General features: G+C 35.8%; 1 protein-coding gene and 1 non-coding gene across 2 annotated transcripts; one reads left to right on the forward strand and one right to left on the reverse strand.

Moving 5' to 3' along the window:
* Positions 1-719: 719 nt before the first annotated feature.
* LOC130980604 (uncharacterized) lies at positions 720-8,363 on the reverse strand. The gene is made up of 2 exons (XM_057904264.1): positions 7,550-8,363; positions 720-892 (listed from the first exon to the last, which is right to left on the reverse strand). Exons 1-2 carry the CDS (start codon positions 8,361-8,363, stop codon positions 720-722), a joined length of 987 nt encoding a protein of 328 aa, XP_057760247.1.
* A 4,169-nt stretch (positions 8,364-12,532) lies between these two features.
* On the forward strand, positions 12,533-12,640 carry LOC130983824 (small nucleolar RNA R71). Its single transcript, XR_009087798.1, has one exon. It is a non-coding gene; the product is annotated as a small nucleolar RNA R71 (small nucleolar RNA).
* The last annotated feature ends 2,355 nt before the right edge of the window (positions 12,641-14,995 follow it).

Below are 14,995 nucleotides of genomic sequence, written 5' to 3' on the forward strand. Positions count from 1 at the left end.
GTTAATGGGTTGCTGCATGCATAAGGCGAAATTTGAATCTCTGACACTTATTTTAGCGTACTAATAAGCTAACCACTAGAATAATCCAATTTGGTTTATGTAGAGTTATTGTACCATAAAAGAATCTACCTAAAAAGAGTGATGGACAATCGAAAACTAGGTGACTGAATTTTTGTGGATAATAAATATGTTTTTGGATTTGTTTGAGCTTATTATAACTAGGTCCATAATATTTTCAAAAATTAATGGGCTAGCAATATTTTTGGATGTTATTTTTTATCAAAAAATAAATAAATAAAAGACATGATGACACTACAAGAAAAGTGCTGAGAATCTCGGATTCAGCAACGACGATTAACATCGAATTTAGCGATAGGTTTAATGAGTAATTCGTCATGTTAAATAAATATCGGTGGATAGTTGTTTTCGACAGTAAAATTGCCGGTAATTTTTGGTGAAAAACTACAACAAATAGGCGCCAATTTTAGCGTCGAAGTTAATGTCGGAAGAATCCGATGGTAAACACGTTTAATGAAACACTGCATTTTGGTAATCCGCACTGCGTTACCATTAGAAATATCCCCCGATAAATCCGACCTAAATTGGAACCATGAACCCCTCCTTCCCTTTCATTTTGAATTCACTCTCTCTCTCTCTCTCTCTAACTTCTCACCTTTCCCTCTCTCTCTAACCTCTCACCCTTCCACTTTCTAACCTTCTCATCTCTCCTCTTCGTCAACCTCCTCCGTTGTCGCTGCCGCAAATGTCGCCGCTGCTACCTTTGACGTTGTCGCCGTTGTTGAACATCCATGCCGCTGCTGCTGCAATGCCCCTGTTGCTTCTGCTTCTTCTGCCACTGCACCTCCACTCATCTTCTCCGTTTTCTCTTGTTCTGCATTCAAGATTTTTTGTTTAAACTCTATTTATTTCAAATTATGTTACATCAAGTTAATTAATTAGTTAGTAGAGTTTAGTTAGTATAATTTTCTATTTTAGTGGATTTAGTTGGTTAGGATAGGTTAGAATATGTTAGATTAGACTCTAAGATTGCTAAAAATGTTGGATTATTGACCTGTTTGCTGATTCCTGCTGCTGAAATTGTTGAAAAATGCTTGACTACATCAATTTTTATGAGTCTTGGTCGTGGCCCTAAACACTTTATTTTCCAGTATTACCACCAGATACATACATGCCACAGACACATGACTAGGTGAACCTTTTCAGATTGTGACTTAGTTTTGCTAAAGTCCCCAGTTAGAGGTGTCCAGAGCTCTTAAGCACACTCTTTTTGCTTTGGATCACGACTTTAACCACTCAGTCTCAAGCTTTTCACTTGGACCTGCATGCCACAAGCACATGGTTAGGGACAGCTTGATTTAGCCGCTTAGGCATGGATTTATTTCTTTGGGCCCTCCTATCCATTGATGCTCAAAGCCTTGGATCCTTTTTACCCTTGCCTTTTGGTTTTAAGGGCTATTGGCTTTTTCTGCTTGCTTTTTCTTTTTCTCTTATATAAAATTTTTTAATTTAAATTTTTTTGTCACTTTTTTTCACTGCTTTTTCTTGCTTCAAGAATCAATTTTATGATTTTTCAGATCATCAATAACATTTCTCTTTTTCATCATTCTTTCAATAGCCAACAATTTTAACATTCATAAACAACAAGATCAAAAATATGCACTGTTCAAGCATTCATTCAGAAAACAAAAAGTATTGTCACCACATCAATATAATTAAACTAATTTCAAGGACAATTTCGAAACTCGTGTACTTCTTGTTCTTTTGTATTAAAAACATTTTTCATTTAAGAAAGGTGAAGGATTCATGAAATTATTCATAGCCTTAAGACATAGTTACTAAATACTAATGATCATGTAGTAAAGACACAAACATAGACAAACATTAAAAACTGAAAAACAGAGAAATAAGAACAAGGAGTGAGTCCACCTTAGTGATGGTGGTTCCTTCTCCTTGAAGGTCCAATGATGTCCTTGAGCTCTTCTATGTCTCTTCCTTGCCTTTGTTGCTCCTCCCTCATTGCTCTTTGATCTTCTCTAATCTCATGGAGAATGATGGAGTGCTCTTGGTGTTCCACCCTTAGTTGGTCCATGTTATAACTCAAGTCTTCTAGAGAAGTGTTGAGTTGTTCCCAATAGTTGTTTGGAGGAAAATGCATCCCTTAAGGCATCTCAGGGATTTCTTGGTGATGAGCTTCCTCATGTGTCTCTTGAGATCCATGAATGGGCTCTCTTGTTTGCTTCATCCTCTTCTTAGTGATGGGATTATCCTCTTCAATGAGAATGTCTCCTTCTATGATAACTCCAGCTGAGTAGCATAGATGGCAAATAAGATGAGGAAAAGCTAGCCTTGCCATGGTGGAGGACTTTTCGACTATTTTGTAGAATTAAAGAGAGATGACTTCATGAACTTCTACTTCCTCTCCAATCATGATGCTATGGATCATGATGACCAGATTCACAGTAACTTCGGATCAGTTGCTAGTGGGGATGATGGAGGGTTGGATTAACTCCAACCATCCTCTAGCTACAGGCTTTAGGTCCAGTCTTCTTAATTGAACCGGCTTGCCTTTTGAGTCTCTTTTCCATTGAGCTCCTTCCACACATATGTCCATAAGGACTTAGTTCAACCTTTGATCAAAGTTAACCCTTCTAGTGTAGGAGCGTGCATCTTCTTGCATCATAGGCAAGTTGAATGCCAACCTCACATTTTCTGGATTGAAATCTAAGTATTTTCCCCGAACCATTGTAAGATAATTCTTTGGATTCGGGTTCATATTTTGATCATGGTTCCTAGTGATCCATGTATTGGCATAGAACTCTTGAACCATTAGGATTCTGACTTGTTGAATGGGGTTGGTCAGAACTTCCCAACCTCTTCTTTGGATCTCATGTCAGATCTCCGGATACTCATTTTTCTTGAGCTTGAAAGGGACCTCAGGGATCACCTTCTTCTTGGCCACAACTTCATAGAAATGGTCTTGATGGGCTTTTAAGATGAATCTCTCCATCTCCCATGACTCGGAGGTGGAAGCTTTTGTCTTCCCTTTTCCTTTTCTAAAGGTTTCTCCGGCCTTAGGTGTCATTAATGGTTATGAAAAAACAAAAAAAGATATGCTTTTACCACACCAAACTTAGAATATTGCTCGCCCTCGAGCAAAAGAAGAAAGAATAGAAGAAGAAGAAGAAGAAGAGGATATGGAGGAAAGGGAAAGGTGTGTGGTTTCGACTAAGGTGAAGAAGAGAGGGTTGTGGTGTGTGAAAATGAAGAAGGATAGAGGGTTTATATAGTGAAGGGAGATGGAGTAGGTTCGGCCATTTAGGGTGGGTTTGGGTGGGAAAGAGATTTTGAATTTTTGAAGGTAGGTGGGGTTTATGGGGAAGAGTGGATAGATGTGAGTGGTGAAATGGTAATTGGGAAGAGAGATTAAGGTGATTGGTGAAGGGTGTTTGGAGAAGAGCGTTATTGGATTGTGTGAAGAAGAGAGAAGGTAAGTTGAGGTAGGTGGGGATCCTGTGGGGTCCACAGATCCTGAGATGATCCTGTGGGGTCCACAGATCCTGAGGTGTCAAGGATTTATCATCCCTGCACCAATAGGCGTGTAAAACGCCCTCTGCATGTAATCTTGGCGTTTAACGCCATATTGATGCTTGTTTCTGGCGTTAAACGCCAGCTCTATGCTTGTTTTGGGCGTTCAACGCCAGTCTGCAGCATATTTCTGGCGTTGAACGCCAGTTCCATGCTTGCTTCTGGCGTTTAATGCCAGCTTTCCTCAGGGTGCAATCCTGACATTTAAACGCCAGATTGCTGCATGTTTCTGGCGTTCAACGCCAGATCCATGCTCTGTTCTGGCGTTGAACGCCAGCCAGATGCTCCTTACTGGCGTTTAAACACCAGTAAGCCCTTCCTCCAGGGTGTGCTGTTTCTTCTACTGTTTTTGATTCTGTTTTTAATTTTAGTATTTGTTTTGTGACTCCACATGATCATGAACCTAATAAAACATAAAAGAACAATAAAAGTAAAAATAGAATTAGATAAATAAAAATTGGGTTGTCTCCCAATAAGCACTTCTTTAATGTCACTAGCTTGACAGTGGGCTCTCATGGAGCCTCACAGGTGATCAGGTCATTGTTGTGGACTCCCAACACCAAACTTAGAGTTTGAATGTGGGGGTTTAACACCAAACTTAGAGTTTGGTTGTGGCCTCTTAACACCAAACTTTGAGTTTGATTGTCGGGGCTCTATTTGACTCTGTATTGAGAGAAACTTTTCATGCTTCCTCTCCATGGTTGCAGAGGAATATCCTTGAGCTTTAAACACAAGGTAGTCCCCATTTAATTGAAGGACTAGCTCTCCTCTGTCAACATCTATCACAGCTCTTGCTGTGGCTAGGAATGGTCTTCCAAGGATGATGCATTCTGTAACACCCTACCACACAGGGCCTTACGCTTAAGTCGTAAAGCAGAGGTGGCAAGGTATTACGACCTCTAAAAGAAAATGATATCTACATAGATATAGTTGGGTGAAATCATATTTAGGATCCTTGAAGAACAAGCTAAACAAATTGATAAACAGAAAATCGTGACACACTCGCATGGATATTCGTAAAACGGACAGGTAAAATCGAAATATAACTGAACACATATATACATATCAGAGTTCCAAAACTCAGATAGCAAGCTCCAGACTCGACCTGCGAAGCTAAGGCCGACCAGAGTATATAATTATGTTTATATACAACCCAAAATAAAACTCAAACCACAAAATAAACCCCTGTATCTCCAAGTCGACCTCTAGGAGGGACAAAACACAAAATATACATGCGGAGATTCTATAAACATATATACATAGCCTAAAACAAAATATGACAGTCCAAAAGACAGTTCTTCGCTCGTAAGGAGGATACCCAAATGCTCAACGAGGTGTCTCTCGACCTGCATCTGAAAAACAATAACATAGTATGGGATGAGAACCGGAGGTTCTCAGTATGGTAAAGGTGCCCGCATAGTTAATATAAAAGGTCTCGGGAAAGTCCGAGGCATTCCTAGAACTTCGACTCTCAGATTTCAGCTTAAGAATTCAACTAAACCGGAAGTTAGGTAAATTGTCTAAGGTATTCTAGTTCTGAATCTAACTTTAACCCAACATTCTACTTTCTGTCACTTCTAATCCTCTGAATCACTGGTGGAACAACCCTCGTCATTCCTTCGCCAGACAAGGGGCCTCTCAATTATATAGACAAACATTACAGACAAGGAAAACACAAATAGAGAAGCATTTATAGCAAGTAGAACAAGTAGCAGATAAGCAGAATTTAACAGTTAAGCAAACTAAAACAATGCACACCCAAACAAAGCAAACAAATGCATATGATGTATGCCTGTCCTATGGCTGATGAGTCTCATCTGTCGGTTATACAGCCAACCCGACAAGTCCTGGTAGTTAACCATTGGACAGTCCCTCTGTGCGCGCATCCCCAAGCTCAATAATATTCCATGGAGTTAAACTCCAAGCTCAAATATAATATTCCATGGAGTCAAACTCCAAGCTCAATAATATAGTATTCCATGGAGTTATACTCCAAGCTCAAATATAATATTCAATATTCATATTTATATGCATGCCCATGGGAGAATCCGGGGTGTTAAAGTGCCCGGTCACATCTTGCGACAGAGGGTCAATAAATAGTCTCAAATACACAAGCCACATAATAATCTCTTTCTTTTTAAAATACCACCTCAAATCAAACTCCAATTCTTAAAGAAATTTTGGCATTATCTCCTCTAAGACTCAAATTTCTGCCACCCTTAAAGGGTCCCAACTATCAAACCAAACACCTCTCAGTCACTCAAATCATTTCCAGTAACAAATTATTTCATAATCAAACAAATACCAATATTAAATCTTTTTCCAAACCGACCAACTTCAATAGCAAATTATTGACAACAGCTAAACCTCACATTTTATACCATATACACAAACCATCAATTATTCACTCAGTTCATTCCTATCTTAAGGTCTTCTAGCCTAAGTTTTCACGTGACATTAAATATTAACTACGAGAAACCAAAACCATACCTTCGTACGGAATCAAAATATTCAAAACTCCGGAGAAGCTTTTTGACTGAGCTATTGAAGAAGAAAATGTCCAAAATCGTTTATGCCTCCTAAAACTCCCGTTGGCCAAATTCAAAAGAAAGAGGAGTTACGTCACTGTCAACTTCCACTAATAAAAAATGGTACCAACGTGTAGAGGAGGAGGTTACGAATACTCTTACCGGATTAGATTTTTGATTGGAGTTACGGATTTCAAGAAATCGAAGCCGGAAGTTCGGAAGAGTTTATGTTTTTTCTCTTCGTTACGTTCTTCCCTCTCTCCCTTACGATATTCACGTATATATGTATATATATATATATATATATATATGACCGTCTTAGCTTTTTTTTTTATTATTATTATGTATAAGCTATAAACCGCCTTGGTTTCTCTATTATATAGATGCCATATATATATATATAACACATAACCTAATGCATAATGATAATAACAATATATATGTAACCTGATGCAAAGTTTAAACCACCTTTTATCTCCTATGCTTTATAGCTAATAATAATAATAATAATACTAGCGATAGTAATGATGGTCATGTAATAATAATAATAATAATAAACGTAATAATAATAATAATAATAATAATAATAATAATAATAATAATAATAATAATAATAATAATAATAGTAATGCAATGAATATGATATATATATAAATTTATAATGCAATTTAATACTTACGGTAAGTATATATAATAATAATAATAATAATAATAATAATAATAATATAAATTTGATTAAATTTAAATTATTATAAAATTAGTTTAATTATTGATAATAAAAATAATTTTTCTAAAAATAAAGAATTCTAATTTTATAAAATAAATTATAACTTATTTATATTTATATTTTTAAAACTGAGGGTCACTACATTCTACCCACCTTATAAAAATTTTCGCCCTCGAAAATTGATATAACATGGAAAAGATTCATACTAACGTAACTTCCCTTCTTAAACATGTCAAAGAAAAACAGAAAGATTTGACATGTTTAGTTTGCAAATTCAGGATATTCTTATGGCTTAAAAGTCTATGCAAGTAAAAGATACAAGATAGGCTCGATGCAAAAGGGTTATAAGGCAGGCTGATATTAGAATGACGGGTTTATCGCTTTTAATACTCACTTCGTCTAGCTCTTAAGTTCTGCCGATTCTAATGGTTCCACCTTTCGTAATACAATCGAAACTGGTTCAGTCTCTAACACTAAATATATCACAACTTACTTTTTCTCTCGCCACCTAACCGGTTATCAAATAGATATTTCTATCGGCCTAAACTCCTAGTCCATATCCAAGTTCAAAACTATGTCCAGCCTTTCCAGTCCTAAACTTCTCAGTTCGATTATGTAACCTAAACGAAAGCGGGGTCCTAGCTCTACACAGAACAAATCCATCTTACGCATTCGATATCATACTTACCTCGATCCTCTCGTGGCCAACCCGCATCTGCGGCTCTCCCACGTGAACAATCCCTAGACATATGTCCCGGTGCTCCACATCGAAAACACATTCCCAGTCCGTACCTGCGCGACTCTTCTGGAGTGGTCTCACCAAAGCCTTCCTGTAGCAGTGTCCACTTCATGGAGCAATCCTCAGCGAGCTGGCTCTTCTTAACCAACTCAGTGAAATTTGTTAACTTTTGTGGATACACATAATTAAAGATATCTCTCCTTAGTCCTTTCTCATACTGAGCACACTTCCATTCCTCATAATCAGCTGGATTTCCTTGACAAGTTTTTGAGAAACGGCACAGGTTGTCGAATTCACGGGTATAGTCGGCAACGGACATATCCTTTTGCTTCAGCTGCATTAACTCCAATTCCTTTGCAATGCGAAACGCATGCAAGAAATATCTCCCATAAAACTCTGTCTTGAATCCATGCCAAGAGACATCCGTTAACTCCACCTGCAAGGTATGACACAATTCTTGCCACCAATTCTGAGCATCTCCTTCCAACATATGAGTCACTATCTCTACTGACTGTACTTCAGGAACATGCTGAGTGTACAAAAACCTCTCCACTTCTCGAAACCACTGATCAGCCTCCAGGGCATTGGCGTTTCCGTTAAACCGAGGTGGACCACTCTTGAGAAAGTCAGTAAGGGTCATAGACCTATAGTATCGACTTACGTTACTTGTACTAGCACTAGGGTTTCCACCTGGACGTCCTTGCATTGGTTCAACCACGGGATTTCCTCTCTGAACACCTCGTTCGGATCCACGAGACGACATTTGGTCCCTGTTCACACCAAACAAGTGATATTAAGTTGATCAGTCTCAATATCGCAAGTCTAATGCTTCAAGTTCCAAATGCATGCTCATGAACGTTTATGCCATATATATCAATCAGATATCCTAATAGCACATACACACACCCAGAGTATGCCCAGAAGCATAATCAGTCCATCCCTCATGCTCTATAGGAACGAACTGCTCTGATACCATAATGTAACACCCTACCACACAGGGCCTTACGCTTAAGTCGTAAAGCAGAGGTGGCAAGGTATTACGACCTCTAAAAGAAAATGATATCTACATAGATATAGTTGGGTGAAATCATATTTAGGAGCCTTGAAGAACAAGCTAAACAAATTGATAAACAGAAAATCGTGACACACTCGCATGGATATTCGTAAAACGGACAGGTAAAATCGAAATATAACTGAACACATATATACATATCAGAGTTCCAAAACTCAGATAGCAAGCTCCAGACTCGACCTGCGAAGCTAAGGCCGACCAGAGTATATAATTATGTTTATATACAACCCAAAATAAAACTCAAACCACAAAATAAACCCCTGTATCTCCAAGTCGACCTCTAGGAGGGACAAAACACAAAATATACATGCGGAGATTCTATAAACATATATACATAGCCTAAAACAAAATATGACAGTCCAAAAGACAGTTCTTCGCTCGTAAGGAGGATACCCAAATGCTCAACGAGGTGTCTCTCGACCTGCATCTGAAAAATAATAACATAGTATGGGATGAGAACCGGAGGTTCTCAGTATGGTAAAGGTGCCCGCATAGTTAATATAAAAGGTCTCGGGAAAGTCCGAGGCATTCCTAGAACTTCGACTCTCAGATTTCAGCTTAAGAATTCAACTAAACCGGAAGTTAGGTAAATTGTCTAAGGTATTCTAGTTCTGAATCTAACTTTAACCCAACATTCTACTTTCTGTCACTTCTAATCCTCTGAATCACTGGTGGAACAACCCTCGTCATTCCTTCGCCAGACAAGGGGCCTCTCAATTATATAGACAAACATTACAGACAAGGAAAACACAAATAGAGAAGCATTTACAGCAAGTAGAACAAGTAGCAGATAAGCAGAATTTAACAGTTAAGCAAACTAAAACAATGCACACCCAAACAAAGCAAACAAATGCATATGATGTATGCCTGTCCTATGGCTGATGAGTCTCATCTGTCGGTTATACAGCCAACCCGACAAGTCCTGGTAGTTAACCATTGGACAGTCCCTCTGTGCGCGCATCCCCAAGCTCAATAATATTCCATGGAGTTAAACTCCAAGCTCAAATATAATATTCCATGGAGTCAAACTCCAAGCTCAATAATATAGTATTCCATGGAGTTATACTCCAAGCTCAAATATAATATTCAATATTCATATTTATATGCATGCCCATGGGAGAATCCGGGGTGTTAAAGTGCCCGGTCACATCTTGCGACAGAGGGTCAATAAATAGTCTCAAATACACAAGCCACATAATAATCTCTTTCTTTTTAAAATACCACCTCAAATCAAACTCCAATTCTTAAAGAAATTTTGGCATTATCTCCTCTAAGACTCAAATTTCTGCCACCCTTAAAGGGTCCCAACTATCAAACCAAACACCTCTCAGTCACTCAAATCATTTCCAGTAACAAATTATTTCATAATCAAACAAATACCAATATTAAATCTTTTTCCAAACCGACCAACTTCAATAGCAAATTATTGACAACAGCTAAACCTCACATTTTATACCATATACACAAACCATCAATTATTCACTCAGTTCATTCCTATCTTAAGGTCTTCTAGCCTAAGTTTTCACGTGACATTAAATATTAACTACGAGAAACCAAAACCATACCTTCGTACGGAATCAAAATATTCAAAACTCCGGAGAAGCTTTTTGACTGAGCTATTGAAGAAGAAAATGTCCAAAATCGTTTATGCCTCCTAAAACTCCCGTTGGCCAAATTCAAAAGAAAGAGGAGTTACGTCACTGTCAACTTCCACTAATAAAAAATGGTACCAACGTGTAGAGGAGGAGGTTACGAATACTCTTACCGGATTAGATTTTTGATTGGAGTTACGGATTTCAAGAAATCGAAGCCGGAAGTTCGGAAGAGTTTATGTTTTTTCTCTTCGTTACGTTCTTCCCTCTCTCCCTTACGATATTCACGTATATATGTATATATATATATATGACCGTCTTAGCTTTTTTTTTATTATTATGTATAAACTATAAACCGCCTTGGTTTCTCTATTATATAGATGCCATATATATATATATATATAACACATAACCTAATGCATAATGATAATAACAATATATATGTAACCTGATGCAAAGTTTAAACCACCTTTTATCTCCTATGCTTTATAGCTAATAATAATAATAATAATACTAGCGATAGTAATGATGGTCATGTAATAATAATAATAATAATAAACGTAATAATAATAATAATAATAATAATAATAATAATAATAATAATAATAATAATAATAATAATAATAATAGTAATGCAATGAATATGATATATATATAAATTTATAATGCAATTTAATACTTACGGTAAGTATATATAATAATAATAATAATAATAATAATAATAATAATAATAATATAAATTTGATTAAATTTAAATTATTATAAAATTAGTTTAATTATTGATAATAAAAATAATTTTTCTAAAAATAAAGAATTCTAATTTTATAAAATAAATTATAACTTATTTATATTTATATTTTTAAAACTGAGGGTCACTACACATTCATCCTCCTCCTTCCTAGTTTCTAAGATTATGAAACCAACAGGGATGTAGAGGCCTTTAACCTTCACTAACACATCCTCTACTAATCCATAAGCTTGGCTTTGTGATCCGTCTGCCATCTCTAATGAGAATGTGGCAGGCTGTACCTCAATGATCCCTAGCTTCTCCATTACAAAGAGTGGCATAAGATTTATGCTTGACCCTAGGTCACACAGAGCCTTCTCAAAGATCATGGTGCCTATGGTACATGGTATTAAGAATTTACTAGGATCTTGTTTCTTTTGAGGTAACGTTTGCTGAACCCATGTATCTAGTTCACTAATGAGCAAGGGAGGTTTACCTTCCCAAAAATTATTACCAAACAACTTGGCATTCAGCTTCATGATGGCTCCTAGATATTGAGCAAATTGCTCTCCAGTTACATCTTCATCCTCTTCAGAGAAAGAATAGTCTTCAGAGCTCATGAATGGTAGAAGGAGGTTTAATGGGATCTCTATGGTCTCTATATGACCTTCAGATTCCTTTGGGTCTTCAATAGAGAACTTTTTCTTGCTTGAGAGACGTCCCATGAGGTTTTCCTCATTGGGATTCACATCCTCTCTTTCCTCTCTAGGTTCGGCCATGTTGATTATGTTAATGGCCTTGCACTCTCTTTTTGGATTCTCTTCAGTATTGCTTGGGAGAGTACTAGGAGGAGTTTCAGTGACTTTCTTACTTAGCTGGCCCACTTGTGCCTCCAAATTTCTGATGGAGGACCTTGTTTCACTCATGAAACTTAAAGTGGCCTTAGACAGATCAGAGACTATGTTTGCTAAGTTAGAGGTGCTCTGCTCAGAATTCTCTATCTGTTGCTGAGAAGATGATGGAAAAGGCTTGCTATTGCTGAGCCTATTTCTTCCACCATTATCAAAGCCTTGTTGAGGCTTTTGTTGATCCTTCTATGAGAAATTTGGATGATTTCTCCATGAAGAATTATAGGTGTTTCCATAAGGTTCACCCATGTAATTTACCTCTGCTATTGCAGGGTTCTCAAGATCATAAGCTTCTTCTTCAGAAGATGCCTCTTTAGTACTGTTGGATACATTTTACCATCCATTCAGACTTTGAGAAATCATGTTGACTTGCTGAGTCAACATTTTGTTCTGAGCCAATATGTCATTCAGAGCATCAATCTCAAGAACTTCATTCCTCTGAGGCATCCCATTATTCACAGAATTCCTCTTAGAAGTGTACATAAATTGGTTATTTGCAACCATGTCAATAAGTTCTTGAGCTTCTGCAGGCATTTTATTTAGGTGAATGGATCCACCTGCAGAATGGTTCAGTGACATCTTAGAGAACTCAGATAGACCATAATAGAATATATCTAAAATAGTCCACTCTGAAAGCATGTCAGAAGGACACCTTTTGGTCATCTACTTGTATCTTTTCCAAGCTTCATAGAGGGATTCACCATCTTTTTGTTTGAAGTTCTGAACATCCACTCTAAGCTTGCTCAGCTTTTGAGGAGGAAAAAACTTAGCCAAGAAGGCTGTGACCAGCTTATCCCAGGAGTCCAGGCTATCTTTAGGTTGTGAGTCCAACCATGTTCTAGCTCTGTTTCTTACAGCAAAAGGGAAAAGCATGAGCCTGTAGACTTCAGGATCTACTCCATTAGTCTTAACAGTCTCACAGATCTGCAAGAATTCAGTTAAAAACTGATAGGGATCTTCTGATAGAAGTCCATGAAACTTGCAGTTCTGTTGCATTAGAGCAACTAGTTGAGGTTTCAGCTCAAAATTGTTTGCTCCAATGGCAGGGATTGAGATGCTTCTTCCATCAAACTTGGAAGTAGGTGTAGTATAATCACCAAGCATCCTCCTTGCATTATTATTTTCGGCTGCCATCTCCTCTTCCTTTTCGAAAATTTCTGTAAGGTTGTCTCTGGATTGTTGTAATTTAGCTTCTGTTAGTTTTTTCTTTAGAGTCCTTTCAGGTTCAGGATCTGCTTCAACAAGAATATTCTTATCCTTGCTCCTGCTCATATAAAAAAGAAAGGAACAGAAAATGAAGAGGAATCCTCTATGTCACAGTATAGAGATTCATTTATGTTAGTAGAAGAAGAAAGGAATAGAAGAAGGAAAAGAGTTAAGAATCCAAACACAAGGGGGAAGATAGGTTCAAATTCTTGAGATGAAGAGAAGTGTTAGTAAATAAATAAATAAATAGAAGAAGATGAGAGGGAGAGAATTTCAAAAATTAAATTTGAAAAAGGGTTAGTGATTTTCGAAAATTAAAAGAAGAATTAAAATTAAAATTAAAATTTAAAACAATTAGTTAATTAAGAAAGTTTTGAAAAAGAGGGAGGAATTTTTGAAAATTAGAGAGGAGGAAGTAGTTAAGTGGTTTTGAAAAAGATACGAATTTTAAAACAAATAAAAAGTCAATTAGTTAGTTGAAAAAGATTTAAAAATCAATTTTAAAAAGATAAGAAGTTAGAAAAGATATTTTGAAACTGATTTTGAAAAAGATATGATTTGAAAGATATTTTTAAAAGATATGATTGAAAATGATATCTTGAAAAAGATTTAATTTTTTTAAAATTAAAATTGATTACTTGACTAACAAGAAACTAAAAGATACGACTCTAGAATTTAAAGATTGAACCTTTCTTAATAAGAAAGTAACAACCTTCAAATTTTTGAATCAATCACATTAATTGTTAGTAAAGTTTTCGAAATTTTGAAATAAAGATAAGAAAGAGATTTTGAAAATATTATTTTAAATTTTTGAAAATCATAAGATAAAAATGAAAAAGATTGGATTTTTGAAAAAGATTTTGAAAAGATAAGATTTTTAAAATTGAAAATTTGACTTGACTTATAAGAAATAGCTAAGTTTTAAAAATTTTTTTGACTAAGTCAACTCAAATTTTCAAAATTTATGAACAAAATAAGGAAAAGATAATTTTTTGATTTTTGAGTTTTTAATGATGAGAGAGAAAAATAACAAAAATGACTCACAACATGAAAATTATGAATCAAAACACATGATGCATGCAAGAACAATATGAATGTTAAGATGAACACCAAGAACACTTTGAAGATCAAGATGAACATCAAGACTTATTTTTGAAAAATTTTCAAGAAAAGAAAAATATGCAAGACACCAAACTTAGAAATTTTTAATGCTTAGACGCTATGAATGAAAAAATGCATATGAAAAACAAAAAAAAAACACAAAACAAGAAAATTTAAAGATCAAACAAGAAGACTTATCAAGAACAACTTGAAGATCATGAAGAACACCATGCATGAAATTTTCGAAAATAACATAAATTTTTAAAACATGCAATTGACACCAAACTTAAAAGTTGACATTAGACTCAAACAAGAAACACAAAATATTTTTGGTTTTTATGATTTTATTAATTAATTTTTTTTGTATTTTTTATTATTTATTTATTTTTTCAAAATTTTATAGGAAAAAGAAAATAAGAAGTTCAAAATTTTTAATAAGAATTCCAGGAATCTTTCAATGTTAGCCTAAAGCTCCGATCTAGGAGTTGAACATGGCTTAATAGCCAGCCAGCTTTAGGATATAAATCAGGCATGCAACAGTTGATACTTCATCCAATTCCATATACATGCTTTTTATGTTGACAAGTGGAAGCCTCAATCTAAAAGAATTTGGACATGGCTTTACAGCCAGCCAGACTTCAACATGTCACCATGAAACTCTAGAATTTATTCTAAAAAATTTAGAATAATTTTCAAAAATAGAAGTAACAAATTTTTTTGAAAATAAAACAAAAGGAAAATTACCTAATCTGAGCAACAAGATGAACAGTCAATTGTCCAAACTTGAAT

The sequence above is a fragment of the Arachis stenosperma genome, chromosome 5 (genome assembly GCF_014773155.1).
Source record: "Arachis stenosperma cultivar V10309 chromosome 5, arast.V10309.gnm1.PFL2, whole genome shotgun sequence".
Taxonomy (NCBI): domain Eukaryota; kingdom Viridiplantae; phylum Streptophyta; class Magnoliopsida; order Fabales; family Fabaceae; genus Arachis; species Arachis stenosperma.

Excerpts from the sequence above, each read along its gene's own strand:
- LOC130980604 (XM_057904264.1), bottom strand. The coding sequence starts at position 8,363 with ATGTCGTCTCGTGGATCCGAACGAGGTGTTCAGAGAGGAAATCCCGTG. Across the intron at positions 893-7,549 it reads TTGGCCACGAGAGGATCGAG|AACAAGAGAAAACGGAGAAG; the intron begins GTAAGTATGATA and ends TCTTGAATGCAG.